The 18,900-nt window shown below is 38.2% G+C and overlaps 1 protein-coding gene across 1 annotated transcript in view; it reads left to right on the forward strand.

Annotated features, from left to right (window-relative positions):
* The window catches only part of LOC108895316 (collagen alpha-1(XIII) chain-like), a 111,048-nt gene that overhangs the window by 47,122 nt on the left and 45,026 nt on the right, over positions 1 to 18,900 (forward strand). Inside the window, exons 4-11 of the mRNA XM_051076474.1 lie at positions 8,635 to 8,685; positions 10,229 to 10,264; positions 10,950 to 10,976; positions 11,246 to 11,272; positions 12,801 to 12,827; positions 12,911 to 12,937; positions 13,505 to 13,531; positions 14,988 to 15,059. Coding sequence (XP_050932431.1) covers positions 8,635 to 8,685; positions 10,229 to 10,264; positions 10,950 to 10,976; positions 11,246 to 11,272; positions 12,801 to 12,827; positions 12,911 to 12,937; positions 13,505 to 13,531; positions 14,988 to 15,059 — 294 coding nt within the window. The remainder of the gene's footprint in view (positions 1 to 8,634; positions 8,686 to 10,228; positions 10,265 to 10,949; positions 10,977 to 11,245; positions 11,273 to 12,800; positions 12,828 to 12,910; positions 12,938 to 13,504; positions 13,532 to 14,987; positions 15,060 to 18,900) is intronic.

Consider the following 18,900-nt stretch of genomic DNA (forward strand, 5'->3'; position numbering starts at 1 on the left):
AGAGAGCAGTAACTTTATGGCAGAAAAGAAGCATACAAATGAAATATTGTGGTTCCAGCTTTCAAAAAATAGTAAAAGGTATAGAGGCCTGTACTTTGAATGACTCCAGCACATATGCACATCAGGGTGTTGCCAGATAAATAGGGTTTGCTATGTAATCAAGGAAATTAGCAACATATGTCAGATTAGCATTGATAATTGTAACAAGTATGCCAAGGTGCTCTCTAATTTTGCAGTTCTTTTTCAAATTTCCTATTTAAGTTTTTATGTTGTGATATTGAATATTTTTAATTATGAAATACACTTCAACTACTATTCATTCTATTTGTGTTAGGATAACTTAAATTGGGATAAGAAGTGACTTTGAAACTTAGCAAAATCTAAGTTCTCTAATTTTGATCTCTTCTACTACTACTCCTGTATATATAACCAATGTGCTTCTGTTGTATCATCTCTACTCCTCTTTTCTCTTTAGTTTAACACTGCTCCTCTTTCTGCTGACCGAGTGGTCTCAACATGTCAAACCCTCATGGTGCCTATAATGAAGTCAGGTGGCCATCTCATATCTGACCTTTATCCTGTATTGCCAGTTACAAACAGCAAACCACTGACTTTGTGTCAAACTTAGGATGAGATTCTGATTAATTGTGATGATTTGTGATTGATTACATTTGTCAAGCTGTGGGACATGAAGTCACGAGCAGTCATTGACTGATGAAAGGAGGCTGTGGCTTTTTGAAAGATGACCTCTAAGAGCTTGAAATCAGGGAGCAGTGTTTTCTTTAGACTGGTTATTTCAGAGTGTGACATTATGGGTCTTTATGAAACGTATGAGGTAGACCCCACAGATAAGATAAATGATGGCACTTACATTTCTCCACATACAGGTGGACAAAAAGCTCACTGTGTGCAGTGGTAATATGATTCTTACTAACACTGGCTAGGCACATGCAACGCAAGAATTTATAATTCACTCATAATTCATAAAAGCTAACACGTGAGATTTTTTCTCCATTGCAAAACTGTATCACAACAAATGTGGTCCCATTGGAGAAGATACTGTGTGTCTGTGTGTGTGTGTGTTTGGCCTAGGGTCCAGTTGAGGCTCATTAAGGCTGTAAATACAGACACCTTACATTCCACTGCAAAGGACCTGCATTAATCCTTTTGACTGCAATGTGCTTGTCTGCCCAAGGCTTACTGTGTGTGTGAGTGTATCTGTTGTCAGACACCATTGCATGTGAGACTGTCATGGCTCTAACTCTGAAAACTACATGAGAGGGACAGGTGCTACAAGGGAAAGTTGAACCTGATCTGTATTTTTTCAGGTAGGAATCATTTGTAGAAACATGCTTAAGACATACAGCAGCTGTCAGTTTTCTGTCTGTGGGAGTGTAGTGCAACACACAAATTGAATGAGGATTTACAAAACACTCAATTTGCCTCATGGCTATAAACCTTATTTTAGTGAAGGGTGTATTTTGTGGTTACAGCTCTGAATTAAAACCAGTTTTTGGCTGTGCCATTCTCCCCAAGGTCTTGGTTTAAATCAGAAACTTGGACAACGCTTCAAAGGGCCCAGCTGTAGCCTGATAGTATTTAAGTACTTTAAAAATAGACCACATACTAATGACAGAGATACCAGCAAATCTGATGCATCAGGACTGAAAACAGTTGAATCCATGCCAAGACTCAGTCTACACAGAAGAGATGAGGAGCAGTGTAAGCTTTATTAAAATGTGAAAGGCAGGCACTAAATCTTCACCTCCATTGTTATATTGTGTGAAAAGAGGATTGTTTTCATTGTACTCCACCAAATTTCCACATGTATTACTCATAAAATATTAACTGAAAAATTTACAATGCAGTAAATCAGGCTTTAATACCTGTGATGCTCCTGTGGCACAGTCAGACTAGCGATCTCTTTGTGCCCAGATAAAAACTGTTTAACAGCCAGGCATCAAGTAGCCATTTGCTCTGTCTTTGATTGTCTCTGTCTGACATTCAATGATGTGGTTGCCATTTTGTTTGAACAGAGACAGACAGTCACAATAGTCATTAGAGCTGACCCCACAGAGTGGGATGGTTTAAGAAGCTTTATGGCATTTAAACTCATGAATGCATTGCCCAGAGTTAGTCTGAATTCAACTCTTTCTATGGTGTGTTTCACCAAAATACTACTAGGATTAATGTCAACACATCCTTTAACTTTTTGACATCATAGTTTTTGAAATTTTCTTTATATCATACACTATTTTTGATACTATTTATGGTCAGCATTTTAGTGTTTTTTTTTTTACTTCTTTTATTTCCATGTTTAGTGGTTTTCATTTGTGGAATCAACCTTTCCCACACATGAGTAAAATTGTGTACACACAATAGATTCACAGAAAATGATGTATGTACACACACATACTGTGCATGATGCAGAGGACAAAAGCCAGAGTCGTATAACACTGTTGAAATACAAAGTCTGTTTTATTTATATAGTGGAGATGATGGTTTTACAATCCATGCAGCGTACAGCACAGCATCCTTAAATCATCAATTCAGATAAGAAAAGACTATCCGCTAACTTAATAAAAGGCACAGACCTCTGGAACAGAGAAGACATGGTGGACACACAGGAAATAGATGTTGTATGCATAACAACTGACTTGATGAATCATTACAGCCACCAGTTTGTTTGTCTGTACTGGAACTACCAGCCTAGCTTACTGTGTCCTCGTTGAATAAAACAGTGGAGCTTAAACTGAACATCTGTCAATAGGTTTTTTGTTATGGCCACCAACCACTTGCCTAAAATGATGTAACGAATATTTGAGGCCCACTTCTAACATTATCTCACATCTGTTGAGATTCTTGGGTTGGGCATGCCTGCATTAGAGTAGATATTTCTACCACAGTATAATTAAATGCTTGTCTCTAGTCTTAACATTAGGCATGGCATGGTGAATTGACTAAGCCCTCTTAACACAAATAATGTTATTTTTTAAATGGATACCATGGCATTAGGACTGTGTATACCCAGTATAAGCATCTGTTTCCTGTTAGGTTCAATTATCAATTATAAAAGTGCTGACAGTGATGTGTATCTTATAATTTGTCAGTTGAATTTTATCCAAGTTAAATTCAATTCAATTCAATGAGATTAGATTCATGTTTTGCCTTGAAAACAACAAAGACCCCAAGAAGCACAAAGTCTAAATGACAAGGTATCCATTTAAGAGTTCACTTGAGTCTCCAGTCTAACATTCTTAATGATCCCTGTTTCTTCTGAATTTGCACTGGTCAATAGGGTGACAAAGGAAGTATGGGAATACCTGGGAGAATGGTGAGTGACTTGGCTTTGTGTACTAAACACACCATAGTAGTGGTTACATTCATATAACAAAGCAAAGTAACATGTGCTCTGAAGTGGCATAAGACAAAGACTGCTGTGTCTATGACTAAAATGTAACTTGTTAAAGGCCATGCACACCAATTGTCCATCCGCACAGGAGATCTTACTTTGGCTGATAAGGGCTCTATGCAGTTCTCCTTCACTCTCCAGTCTGCTGAATTGTAGAATTGCTCTTTTAGGGAGGGGCAAAAACCACCTGCATTATTCTGATTAGTTCAAGGAATTCTGTTACCCTATGTAACCTCAGGATAGTTTTACCCACCTTCAGGCAGATGTCTACATCAACCAAAATAGCTGAAAACTCACAGTATGAAATATAATTATTACCATTGGTTCGTATGTTATGTTTTATATTGTGGAAGTTCCACATTTCCTATTTCTGTCAGCACAACCTGCCATACCACATAGTTTCATCTGTACAGAAATAACAAAGTCAACGCACCACGTCTTTCCCAAAGCTAGTTCACTCGCCTTTTAATTTGCTGACATTAAATTACACAATGATGTCAGGAAATATCCAATTAACATTTCATAAAATAAATGTAAACACTAATTACAGCATTAGCAATCACAAATAATAACATGATCTTACCCTACTTGTAACTGTCATCGTGTTTCAACATACATTCCCTGAAACTGCCTCTCAGCTCACTGTTAAACCTTTGAAGCTTTGAAGTGACAACTTCTAAATTCCAGTCAGTGCTGCACAATTAACAGCCTGTAATTTACAAGGTTATCACACAATTTATTTCGTTGGTTTTGAAATTGGTCTGGATTGATTTAACACATATTTTTTCTCCATAGCTTTCAGGGCTCTCACATAGGTAAGGAATTTCACAGCATGAAAACAAGTCAGAGTGCCCAATTATCAGAATGGGGTTTAATTATCTGAATGCCAAGAGCAGCTACTTAGGCTGTTAGTAACAGATATCCTGTATTTATTTTCAAAAAAAGCCATAAGGGCCTCTGAAACAGCTTTTAAAATGAGGATACTATAAAATTGAAGAATTAGATTCAGTTCAGCATAAAGTTGATAATTCTATGGTAAATATGTAATTACCCAAAATGGATTATACATTAAAGGTATGTAACACTGACTGAAAGGCCAGTACTGGTGAACAGACTTGTTTTTCTAACTCTGCTCCCAAAGAGAGCTGTGTTTTCCTCATGTCCCTTCTTAGAAAAAGTGAAGTAACATGTTTAACCCACACCCAGATGTGTTGTTCTATTGTGTATAATAAAAAAATCAATCTTGATGTGTGTAACTGTTTACCACACAGCAATCCTTAATGTCTCAGTATGCTTTACATGAATGTGAATCCTGTCACACTGCATCTAGAGGCAAAAGTCTCTTCAAAAGCTCTGTCTCTTTTGTATGTCATGAAATATCACTGTGATGAATTGTACAGATAGGGCAGAGCATTTGAACTGTCTCTAAAGGATTTAAGGCGTTGTACTTGGTTGAACATGCATTAAACACAAATGAAGAAAAAAGCAGAATAAAATAAGGGTTAATGTCTTGAAACTCACTGAGGCTTTTAACTTCCACTTAGCACCTCTTAACTGATACATGTAGTAGGTCTCCTTAGCTCTGTCACCATCCCCTTCTTCATGATCCCAGGATGCTGCATGCTCTGAACCGTCTTCATAAATAACACTGGTTCCTCTCTCTCTTGTGTCTCTCCCATCCCTTCACACCTTTTTGCATGCCACTGTGTCTGCTGTGACTGATCCCAGGGGTTAAAAGGACAAGCAGGGGAGAAGGTAAGTTTAGGAGCATGTGCTATTGGCAGGATTATGGAATTTAGCATTAGTAAAAGACAAACTACAATTTTGTCTGAGAATTTTCTGGCTTTGGTTTGGTGTCCTTTTTTACTTTGGTCACCTATGGTCAAGCCAGTCATAGAAAAGTAGGATGAGTCATAGAAAAACGATTAAATATAAATACGCCGTCATTTGAGACGTTGCTAAGATGTGGCCAAGTAGGTGGTGGTGTTGGTGGTTTGAAGTACAGAGCTGTATTCAGAGTGTGGACAGGTAGCATATGATTTGTATCAGGGACTCAAGTCTGTATTTTCAAACAGCATGAGGATCGCATTCTGTAAATGGTTTCCCACCCTGGTTGGATTACCTCAACTCTTCAAAGTATGAAACACAATAGTTACAATTTGTCACATAAGTGTTTGAAAGTTCTAATTTAAGACTCCCCAAAGGAAGTGGGGAGACATTTATAGAGGCCATAGCAGAGTACACGAGGAGATTCTCAAAGAGAACATAGATTGAATAGAGTTATACACCAAGATAAATAATACTGTTACTGGTGTGTCCTGCAACAGTTAAATCTTAGCTGTCTCTCATGTTGAAGTTACCATAAATATGAGCTGCCAGCTGGGAGAAAAAAGACTGATATTGGCCTCATGGTGGAAATTACATGTAAGGCTAATTTTACTGTAGGCTCCAACATCTCCTATTTGGCTTCATGAATTGCTAACCTATGTCAACAGTGATGGTAAATGTGCAGTAACTCTGCCAATGTCAGCAGTCCAGGGACATCAAAATCAAAATGATTGCTTTTATTCACATTAATGTAATGAACACTCACAAAAAGTCTCCTGTCTGCTGCATTTTGTTGAAAGTGGATTTTAAGTTCATGTGAGGATTACATTGAGTTAAATGCATAGCTGCTTACATACCCTGCCTGAGTTTTTGATCATTGTTAGCACAATGAAGCAATGTTTTTAAGAGTGAGTCCCCCCTTTTTTTCTTCTGATTGCCTACAATTGCCAATGCTAACCAGATATTTTCCCACCATTCCCCCATTTCAGAAGAAGAAGACTGCTATCAAATAAAAACTCAAAACTGGCTTTTTAATATATTTTCTGAGGAAGAAAGTACATTTAACATATTTAATACCTGGGGCTTTTCTGTGTGGAGTTTGCATGTTCTCTGTTTCTGCATGGGTTCTCTCCAGATACTCTGACTTTCTCCCAAGTCCAAAGACATGCAGGTTAATTGGTGACTCTAAAGTGCCTGTAGGTGTGTGTGTGAATGGTTGTTTGTCTCTATACGTCAGCCCTGTGATAGACTGATCTGATCTGTTCAGGGTGTACCCCATCTCTCACCCATTGTCAGCTAGGATTGACTCCAGTACAGATAATGGATAGATGGACTTTCTCCATCCATCGTTCTAACAGACCATATTTTCCCAAAGATTTAACTATTTCACCTTTCACCTGCACTGGTAAATACTTTTTACATGAACACTGACTGAACTGACCATTTATGTAGCTCAATCTGACAAATACTCACAAATAATCAACAGCTCTGTGGTCCCACTTGGTTTTACAGAGCTTTTTAGCCTCTTTTACTGCAATGTTCTGTTTTTCCAGCTGGCAAATTTCTTTTCTCATCAACTTTTTTCCCAGCAATACTACCTATGTATGACCAAAGAGCAGAGAGTCAACATTAGCAACTAGCTGGTGAAGCAGAAAGGAGCCAAACAATTTTCTCAGAAGTTGCTGGAGACCAAAACAGAGCTTGAAGAGTAACAGAAATTGGACATACAACTTATATGCTGATCAAAAACACCATGAATGGAATGATAATGTTGGACTGTGTCTACTGCAAAGTCATTTGCCTTAACAAGATGTTGTATCTTCACCATGTTCCACTGCCCCCAGGTGGGCAATAGGTAGATGAATAAATACATAAACAGGTTTGTTCTCATCAAATACATGTTTTGTGATGTGTAAGGCCAAATGTGCAATGAAATGGAAAACACATATGGTTTTTGGCCAAGTTTAAGGGAACAGAAAAAGTAACTTATCTTTCTGAAGTGGCTCTTCAGTTTCATATTCAAACTAATCTATTGGCTTCTTTCTACTTTCCACACAAGGAACATACACTCACTGAGCACTTTATTAGGAACACCATACTGCTCTCAAACAACCTCAGTTCTTCATAGCATAGATTCAATAAGATGTTGGACACTTTCCTCTGAGATTCTGCTCCATGTTCACATGACTGCATCACATCATTTCTGCAGATTTGCCATCTGCACATTTATGCTGCCAATCTCCTGCTCTACCACATCCCAATGGTGTTCTACTGGATTCAGATCTGGTGACTGAGAAGACCTCTGAAGTTCACTGAACACACATGTTCATGAAACCAGTTTGAGATTTTAGCTTTGTGACATGGTGCATTATCCTGCTAGAAGTAACCATTAGAAGATGGTAAACTGTGGCCATAAAGGGATCAACATGGTCAGCCACAATACTCAGTGGCACTCAAACCATAATTAAGGGCCCAAAGTGAGTCAAGAAAACATTCCCCACACCATTACACCACCACCACCAGGCTGGACTGTTGACACAAGGCAGGTTGACTCCATGGATTCATGCTGTTGAAGCCAAATTCTGAGCCTACCATCTGCTGCCTCAGCAGAAATCCACACTCAAAAATCCATCAGACCAGGCTACGTGTTTCCAGTCTTCAACTGTCCAGTTTTGGTGAGCCTGTGTCTACTGCAGCCTCAGATTTCTGTTCATGGCTAACAGGAGTGGGACCTGATGTGGTCTGACACTGTTGTAGTCCATCCACCTCAAGGTTGGAGGTGTTGTTCACTCTGAAATGCTTTTCTGCTCAGCACAGTTGTAAAGAGTGGTTATCTGAGTAACTGTAGCCTTTCTGTCAGCTCCATTCTCCTCTGACCTCTCTCATCAACATGGTGTTTCCCTCCACAGAACTCCTGCTCACTGGATGGGTTTTGTTTTTGGCTCCATTCTGAGTAGAAACTCTAGAGACTCTTGTGTGTGAAAATCCCAGGAGATAAGCAGTTTCAGAAATACTCAAACCACGGTCACAGTCAGAGTCACTGAGATCACATTTTCTCCTAATTCTGCAGTTCACCACCTAACCTTGCAATTAGCCACTATATCACTAGGCTTCTAGCACCACCTATTTCCCAAAAAAAGATTAATTTCACTAGTGTTACCAGAGCTCTGCATTTCTGTGCATGTCCACCATGGTTGTCTGAAAGGTGACATTTATGTTTTAGAATTAGACACATTGTGTGTGCTAGTGGATCGATTTTCCCCCATTATAACTTTTTACCACTTTCCATGTGCTGAATTTCACTGATCTCTTGACTGACTGAGCAAGCAACTGGAATTCCCTCTCCATCTTATGTTTTAGTTATGTTTTCTTCCTCTCTTTCTCTCTGTTCTTAGGGAGCACCAGGCGAGCCAGGTCTGTCTATCATTGGACCAAGAGGACCTCCTGTAAGTGTTTTCACCTGTCCTTACAGCTAACAAACCTCCTATCTTCAATTACTTCTGCCTGCCCACACACCAAACTTTTTGGTTAGCTACTGTTTTTGTAGATCTCTGCCTAATGCATCAGGTTCTCAGACACTGATAGGCTTTTCACTTCTGTTGATAAAACATGACAATTTGAGAAACCTGCTTCTTTCCAGACTTAAGGGGTACCTGGCTCAGGTTTAACAGTCTTTACTCAAGACTGGGTGTATGCACCAAAAATTGATAGAATAATACTTTTTTACAGCTTGTGTGTAAACAGCAGCATTGTCACAGAGAACTGGAGCTGTGATTTGGCCCTGAATTGGATCATTAGCCTTGTTGTTTTATCAGGAAGCAAAGCAAGAACCTTCATCCTGGTCCAGCTAAGGTCAGTGTTAGTTATACAGTTCATCTCATAGTTCCTCTCAAATGAGTGTAGTCTTTCTTTTTTCTCCTTTTTAGTTTTCAGAAGGACAACACAAGTTGCATAATATGTCTTTTTTTAAAAGATGGCATTACCAGGAGTCAGGCCAACTTAAGTGGAACACACATCTGTTTTTCTAATTGATTTAATTGATTCAATCTATACCTGTGAGCCCACGCTTCCTGGATATTAATAGGCATTTCTAATGAATAACAGGTTGTGAAGGAAGCTCCACATAGTAGGAGCCAAGTCCTGAACTTAGAGAGCCAGTCAGAAACACTTAAAACGTAGTTTAGCACAGTAGGTGAAACTGACATGAGAGACTCCAGTTGTGACCTTAGATGGAACAAGGACATTCATTCAACAGAGAGGTAAGGAGAACAAGAGGAAATGACTGGGCAAGCTAAGTGCCTTGACTTCTTTGCCACATTGTAATTGGGTCATTGGGTTGGTTAGGTTAGTGCAAAATATTCTACACTGAGAGAAATGTTTTCAACATTACAACCTGACTATGGGCTACAAAAAAGACATTTTCTGAGACATATGTACAGTGAAAGTAAAAATACATAGGAAACATTTTGAAGGGAAACAGTGATTGCTTGCAATGCAAAATTTTGATGTCAAAATTTAGATTTAAGCTTTTTGAGGAGCTTTTAATGACATCTCGTGGTCTCTGTCAGTGAATGGATCATTTTTATTATTTCTCTGAGAAGTAATTTGAGTTGGTTTAAGAGTTGCATGTGAAAGTTAATTCTTGACATTAGAAATAACACTTTGCAAAAAAAAAAAAAGAAGAAGAAGAAGAAAGAAAGAAAGAAAGAAAGAAAGAAAAGAAAGAAGAGTTCAGTCTTCTTTTCTTTCTTTCTTTTCAACGGTCACTTACAACTAGCTTTTTTGGGGCTTTGAATTGATGCCCATAGTTTTAATTTTAATAAAGCTTTTTGAATACTTTTAGGACCTCTCCTCCATGTTTGCTTAATATTTGAACATGAAAAATCAAATTTGAATGATCAACTTTTGTATTAAAAAAAACAGTGAGGCCATTTTTTTTCGCATGGGGAAGAGAACAAACACACTGATTGTTTTTCTGCTTCTCTCTAGGGACAACCTGGAACAAGAGGATTTCCAGGCTTTCCAGTAAGTCTTGACCATTCTGCCTGTGAGATTAATACTGCAAATTATGCTTTGCTGATTTGTCTAAATGCTGAAAATTCTAGATTTCAATTTAATTTAATTATAATATGCAAAATGATGAATAAACTGTTACTATATAGTTGCTATATGGTGTATATGTACATATACTGTACATATACAACATTCAGCCACCAGGTTTTAATGTTGTGGCTGGTAGTTGGTGTGTGTCCTCTCAAACCACTACCTTAGTGTTTTTGAGCAGAGACATTTCAGTCACTCAGGTACTCATTATTGTACCTGAGATAGAAAGAGGAAGAAAAATGTTGTTACTTTATGATCACTCATTGCAGTTTTTTTTTTTTTACCTTAAAAATGCCCAAAAAAGAACAAACCAAAAAATTAAAGTACAAGTATTTTCAACTTTCTTCCTGTAACTAAATTTATGAGCTCCTGAATGACTGACATGCCTGAGTTCTTTTAGAGGTCTATCTAGAATCAAGATGCATGGTATGACAAGCCTGAATCAGGGGTAACTGCAACCTAAGTTTCACTGCACTTCCAATGTTATTCCTCTGCAATTTTACCTTCATTGTTGTTGTTTTTTTTGTTTTTGTTTTTGTTTTATTTTTTTCTAGCCAGTATCGGCAAACAGCTGCTTTTTTGTAACAAAACTTTTCTTTTATCCTAGGGTCCAATTGGGTTGGATGGCAAGCCTGTGAGTTTCTGTCAAAAAGTAAAATAACTGAATAATTGAGTGCTCCTTCAGTGCCCAGATCCCAGTTCCCTGTGAAGATAATGAGCACAATTAAGCTAAGAATGATTATAGTCATTATTGTAATAAAATCTCTATTACTGTTATTATAGGGTGGGGTTAAACATGCTATGGTTATTTCTTAGAGTTTTTCCAATAAATCACTGAATCAATCTGTGTAGATTGGTAAAGTTATTTTATCACCTGCACTCACAATCTTAATGTTTCCACAGGGACAGAATGGACTGAAGGGAGACGTGGTAAGCATTCCTTACATTGCTCATACAAATAGTTGCACTGTAATACTGTTACCACCAGTGAAGCACTGAAGCCCATTAAACCTTGGATGTATATGTCTCTTTATTTTGAACCCACCAAGTTATAAAGAAAACAGAGTAGTGGCCTGATTTATGCACACAGTAATAGGCTAACAGTGGGTTCTATGCAGTAGGGAAAAGGTCTGTCCAAATGGGAGCTGTTAGCCACAATCTGACTTTTAGTCAGGGTTAGTGACTAACTGAAATGGGCATTAAGGGACTTTAGACTTACCTAGGCTGAAGAACATTTAAAGCATCATCCATTTTCTTCAACATTAAAATTCTTTATTCTCAAATATTTTGATTCTTAATTAGCTATGTAGTGACGGTATCATTCATATCCTTTGAAGACAACTTACTATGACTGACTCTCAGCTATCACAGACTTCCAGCCTCCACAGGCTATTTAAGTTTATGTTTGTCATTCATCTTCATTTTCCTTTAAGGTGGAAGATGAAGGCGAGGTGGTTAGGGTTGTGGATGGGCATGTAACATGTTTTAACTGACTTTTAAAAAAAAATCAAACTTAACCGTGATCTGCCTCTGTACCATACCTGAATCATTGTTGCCATATTTTGCCATATTCATTTGCTATAACCATGATGTTTCTGTACCCTTAACCATGGTATTGGTAAAAAGGGAGAAATTTAAAAAAATCTGGATGGAGCATAAAATAAACATTGTTATTTGACTTCTCCTGCTGGCCATTTTCCCCACCAGTTTGGATCATCCTCTGGGATTATTTCCAGCTTCAGTAAAGATTTGCAGGTTAGAAGAGCTAGAGCTCTTCTTTTGAAATGATGTTGTGATGTAGATCATTTTGATCAGATCAGATTTGTTTAGCTGAGGTTGATGCTCTGGTTTTTATCACACCCACTGCTAATTTCAGTAGCTCCTTGTGTACCTCTGTTTGAAGATCATTATTCCTGGTCAAACAAGAGGGAGTCATCATGCTGGGGTTTGTTTTATGAAGCAGGGGCACTTGCACACAGTGTCCAGCTACATGCCAGTACAAATGACAAGATGAGGCCAAATAGATACTGAGGAAATACTGAAATACTCTTGACTTTGTAATGAGCTCCTGTTTCTATGCTTCCTGACAAATGTCAGGGAGTGTTGAAAAGAGCTTTGAGCAGTTGTCTGGTAAATGCGTAGAAATAATTTTGGGAGCTGCTGAGCCAGCCAGTGGGGTCAACAATATGTGGTTCATTAATCAACCAGTTACTGAGCTCTGACAGCTACTTACACTGGGCGTACTGAGAGCCTGATTGGATGTCAAGCTGAGTGCCATCACCCACAATGATTAGAACAGACACCTGTAACAGCTTTTCATCAGTTTGATTGATACCTTGATACCATGTTTACTCATTTCAGTCATGCTAATAGGAGGCATTGTGTTCAGTCATGTTGAATTGAAAATCATTGCCTAAATCACATCATCATGACTGACTGTGCTGCTGGTGTCTTTCAGGGTCAGCGAGGTCCTAAAGGACAGCCAGTAAGTTTCCCAAGTCTGAGATCTGAAATATTAACCTATTTATCTTTAGGCTAACTGAATAACAATCACATTTTGCTTTCCAGGGGGAACCTGGACCCAAAGGGGAGAAGGTGAGTCATAGTTTGCAGCAGTAACACTCTCTTTACCTGTTAGCAGTGGTGGAAAACATATTCTGATCCTTTACTTAAAGGTCTATTAAAGAGGTGCTCTAGCAACACATCCATTAAAGGGGGGACTTACAATAAAGTAAAAGTGAAAGAATAAGTTCAAAATTTGAAGCAGTATGGTAGGATAAAAGCTCAAAAACAATGAATCCTACAATTCTCATAATAGATGATAGCTTCTTTTTGTTAACCCTTTCCTGACTTGGAAATCACATATGTGCTTCAATTTGTAACACAGAGTTTCTAATATATAGTTTTACTCTCCAAGCCCAAGGTGAAATAACCCTGATGACATGACAGTGACTTCATCAGACTGTTCTCTCAGACTTGGCAAAGCTTGTCTTGTTCTTCACAGAGCATTTTAAACTGGCTAATCTGCACTCATCATTACTGATCCTCACATCTGCAGAGCTCCCCTTTAATCTGAGACTGATTATAACCAATTGCTGTAAAAACATATTTTCTTCTTGTGGTATTTTCATTTCTGATCAAACTTGTCTCTGTTCTCACCAGGGCGTATGTGGAGACTACACACACCGGGTAAGAAAACATTGTTTCTTTTCCACCACCACTTCATCATCACTGGATACAACTATTGTACTGCAACTGTTATTATTATGACACAAAATGAATCTGTACTGTTGTTCATCCTACAGTGTTTAGCAATACTTCGCAATGTTTTGTGAGGTCAGAACATAATAGAAAAGTGGAATCAAAGAAACTTCTGCTTAAGCTGGACAGACAAATGGCGGGTAGCATGATGAGTAGCACATGCAGAACACTGCAGTTCTTTGGCCCACAATCTCTGTGTTTGGCTACTTAAAAGAAAACAGGGCAATTACCGGCAGCTTGCAGAGCATACAGTGAGACGTGATAAGAGCCTGTGTGTGGGGGTCCCAAGAATAAAAGTCTCCTGTGTAAAAGGGGATTTTTCTGATAGCTAAGTCTATTTCCAGTATAATTCAACCTTTCAGTTATTAAACCACTCCTGCTAAAGTTGGCGGGGGAGTATAAACATTTGCTATCTTGATTAAAAGCCCCTCAAAATAACACTGGGATGCATGTTGAAATGTTGTATGAGTTGTTATCAGTAATATATCATGTTGTGATATACATCTCCGGACAGCAAATGCCGTCATAGAGTGGGGCGTTTCGAGAAAGACGGACCCAGATAAAATCTGGGGTTAGATCTTTTTAGCCTGGAAGAAAGCCAAGCTCCTAACGAGCTGTTTGCCTGTTGAATTTGTTTTTCATACCCTTCTCTCAGCCCCTGCAGCAGTTTGTATGGGCGGTCTGTTTCCAGTATCTGCTCACACTCCAGGCCTCAATTTTATAGTGAAACCCATGGGGTTTGGGGGGTCACTTTTGGTGAGGGTAAACTGGTCACTGTTTAGAGAGTTTGCCTCTCAAGGCAAAGCCAACAAGATAAATAGACATTTCTTGTGTTTCTATGTAACTGTGTATTTGTATTTCAGCAACAGTCCCATGGTTACAGGATTAAATCAATGTTTTGGGAATACCCTTATCTCATATCTGCCACTTATACCTGCACCTGCTTATAGTATAGAGACTGGAAGCAGTGGAGACAATTTCTTGACTCACCATGGTGTATTTCTCTGAATGGTGCAGATTCATCAAGCGATAGCTCCAACATTATTAATTTACACCTCTGTTCACATAAAAGCTAAATTTAAAACGATACATGCAATTAGAGGTGTTGGTAGGCAGTTTTGCCACTATGCATAGCATCAGGCTAGCTATTTCCCCCACTTCAAGTCTTAGGCCAAGTAAAGCTAAGCCCATTCACACGAACATGACATCGATATCTACCTAAACATCTCACTCCCTGAAAGTAAAAACAATAAACCTTTGGAGCTATTGAGTTAAATTGAAATCATTCAAGTCAGATTTCGCTAGGCGACTTTTATGTGGCCGGATTATGGCTCATTCTGCCATTGCCAGCACTGACTGAAATGAACACTTCCTTGGTGTGTAGGGCCTCTTTGTACAGGATCTTCCATTGAAAACCCTGGCTGCCTTGCGCTCCAGTCAGGCTCTGATGTTGAAGGTTTGTGGGTTCCTCCAAACACCCCCATAGATAACCCTCAGCTGGGGTGTCACCAAGTCGTGCTGCAAAGAGAGCTAGTGCCCCAGAGCCAAGGCTCTCCTCAACCCTCTGCTCTCCACCCAAAAGAAAAAAAAAAGATCAATGTGGTAACAAGGTTGTTGGAAGATATTTTTCAAGTAACTTTTTCATAAAAGATATATCAAGATAATATACAGTTTGTATGTCTTTAAATTTCTTTTTCTTGATTTGAGAGTAATTGTAGGTACTGCAGAAGCACAGTGATGCCAATATTAAAATCCATAACTTCCTTATGTGTGCATGTGAAGAATAACAAAATGTAATTACAAAAATAAAAATAACTGAAAGACAACAATTTTATTTTAAAGTTTTAATTGTGTACTGCCATTTTGAAAATAAGTCTTATGAAATTTAATTTGGTCTTTAATTAATTACACTTAATTATGATAAAAGAAACAAATCAAACAAAAAAGGCAATGGGCTGAAAAAGTATAGTACAGGCTGAAAATTGCATCTGCTCTTTTTATAGTAGGCTACAACTTATTTGAAGTCAAAAGGTAACAAAATTATTAGACTATGACCTTTCAATGGCATTTTACTTTAATTTGCACACATTAAAATTGAAAAATCAATCACAATGAGAAAAGACAAAAATAGAAAATAAAATTTCTATTTGATTATTTTACTTTAATATTGGCAACCTTGACTTCTATACATTTAAACCTGTTTCCAGTGTTGTGGTGGATAGCTGGAAATGATGAGGGACAAGGCGGCACACCTGCCTACTTTTACTACTTTTATACCCATACTTATATTTAACATGCTGTACATATTTCCATAGAAATACTACTATTGTTATGTTTTCGCTGATTTACCTTAAGTAGTGTGATAGATCACACAATGAAACTGACTTAAAGGTAGAAATATGTATGTTAAAGTAGTTTCAGGTATTGGGTGAAGGCAGTCTTTATTTTAAAGGTTGCTGCATAATGAAAATTATGGAAATATGTATGTTATGTAAAAAGTAGGCAAGATGTCATGCAGCTGGTTCTACTTGGTGTCAGTGGGGAACTGTAGCTATCAGTGGGATCTTACCTGTGCTGTCCTCTCCTAAACTTCTATCTATTATGCTGGTCATCTCAACAGAAGCGACGTATTGTACAGCCCTGTGTTGGACAGTTAGCCACAGTAAGTCTGGATATGCACTGTAACTATACTACTGTACTCTCTTTGTGGCAAGACTGGTGCCCACCTCTGCTCCGCTGCAATCTAGGGGCCTGGCTTACTGTTAATGGGGAAACTGATGCACACAAATCCTGAATAGAAGATACTTGATTTGCATCCAGCAGATTCTGACATTATCTCAGATATTTTAATGCATTTTCATTCTTTTGAATATATATACAGGCATCACAGTACGTCAACCTTCCCCTTTTCCACTCCAGGCCCATAGTTTGCTGTGCTGGTGCCTCTTTTTGTCTTTCCTTTCTTCAACCTTGTTTCTTCTCTCCTTTGCCTTCCCATTTCCTTGCTTTTCACTCTCATGTTCTATTTCTCTTTTTCCTCCATATCCCTTCCCCCACTTCCAACATTATCCTGGTTCTACCCTGTTTCCTTTCTCTGGCCTCCTGGTGACCTTTGCCCTGTGACCTTTTTGCACCGGTGGCCACCTGTGCTTTGTGACTCCCCCTGGCAGATGTTGCCCATCACCGTGCGAAACATGCCCTCAATAAGCCCTCTAATCTTAAAACGCCTCAAGGTACAATTCTCTCTGCCCCCTACTTGGCCTCTCCTCTTTGCCTGTCCAGTGGATGCCAACTGCCATCATTTGTTGCCAAAACCTCCCCTGCCCTCCTCCACCATCATGCTGTAATTAACCACCATTTGGCTGCTACTGCTTCTGAATGTTTAGTCATATTGAAGTGAAAAGGTCTTGTCTGTTAATGATGCGTGGCAGGAAATTAAATACAAATACAGTATTTTTGCTGGTCTCAAAGCAACTCATTAGTTTTTTTGTTTAAAGCTTTCTTGAATCTTAAATAAAAACAAATGTAAAACTATTCACTGTTGTTTTAAGCGGAGGTAGCAAATGGCAAGAAAAAACAAAGAAACAAACAAAGACAAAAATCTGAAATTTTGCTAAATTCACCATATTGCCTGTCACAAATTTGGATATAAATGATTCTTCAAAATTCCAGTTTATATCCACAACAGTATATATATATTTTTCTTTGTCTACACATGGCAAACATGGTACAGTATGTTAAACCTTAAAGAAAGACTGTGGTTACAGCAAAGAAACTATGTTTAAGGTTAGACAACCAAAACACCTGTAAACAGTAAATTACTAATCTGTGACATTCCACTCGCTTACATGGGGCTTGTACAGCCAGCCAATCCAATAAAGGGTATATTGCTTTCTGTATTACACTGAACATTGAACTGGGACATTAAGGGTCATCACATAAATCCAAGGGATAAGTGGTGGTGCAAAATACGTGTAATGAATGTAAATCATAGAATATACTATATGGTTGCTCTACAAGCACAGTTGTTTATGTAGCTAATTGTGGTGTAATAACTTCAAAAAGGATGTAAAAGATGGTAATGATAGTTATACTTGAGAATATATCTCTAAATGTGTAATATATCCAAGCTGATATCAAAACTGAAGGAATTTACTCAATATAAGAAAATACAAAGTACATATTAATAAGTAGCTGATAACATTATCAATTCATTACCACATGTCTTACGTCATTCAAAGAGACATGTAAAGTTGTTGCATTGTCCTGCAGCCATTACTGTCCATGACTTCCTACAACACCAGAGGGAGCTATGTGAGAAGGAGCCTTAGTGATCACCTTGGATTATTGTGAGAACAGCAGATTTTATTAGTTACCACTGACAGCTGCAGTAAACTCACATCAGTGTGTATATACAACAAGATGGTGAATCAAACAAGATGGTTGTATCAGCAAGAGGAGAATTTTCCAACCTTTCTAAACGTTGAGACCTGGCCAAGTTTGTCCCCTGACTTGAATCCAACAGAAAACTTTATATATAACCCCTAAGTATTTTAAAGGTGAACGTAGAAACAAAACTCCTCCAGCAAAGAGAAGCTGAGAAGAATTATCTGTGAAGTAGGGCAGAGCATCTTTCCAGAAATTCATGTTAGACTGGCATCATGTTCTCTATTATCTCAGAATAGAAGGTTGGCAGTGAATCCAGGTCCTGAGCTACTATACAGGTGTGTTCTCCCTCAGTAACTCAGTGATTGCTGAGTGACTGGAGTAAGGCTAGCACTTTGTGTTAGGAACGTCAACCATGTTGGGCCACTGGTGAAAATAAATCATGTACTATAGTATAATGCTGTAAATGTCCTGCCAAACTCACTGTATTGTAGGATAATGGATAAATTCATACAAATATTAGACCAATCAGAAAATTTTATGTTATGTGTAACAGGAATTATTTCACAGTGAAACAAAGGATAAGTTAATGCAGCTGACAGATTTATTTCAGCCGGTGAGGTGTATTTATTCTCTTCAAATCCTGTGCTCATTGTAAATTTCTTTTATTTGATTTTGTTTAGTCTTGGTTTTGGTTTGAGACAATTCCCAGGGCTGTGGCTGTCAGTGGACAGTCTTCAGAATAACCACACAGTAATCAGCTATCGATTACATGGAAGCTGAAAGAAGATCACAAACAAAATTGCACCATTTCTTTCAAATACAAACAAAAACTACTTAAGCAGTAACAGATCCTATGTGATCTCTCTTTACAACTTACTTTTTACTCATTTTGGGAATATGAAGCGACA

The sequence above is a fragment of the Lates calcarifer genome, linkage group LG16_LG22, assembly GCF_001640805.2.
Source record: "Lates calcarifer isolate ASB-BC8 linkage group LG16_LG22, TLL_Latcal_v3, whole genome shotgun sequence".
NCBI classification, from domain to species: Eukaryota; Metazoa; Chordata; class Actinopteri; family Centropomidae; genus Lates; species Lates calcarifer.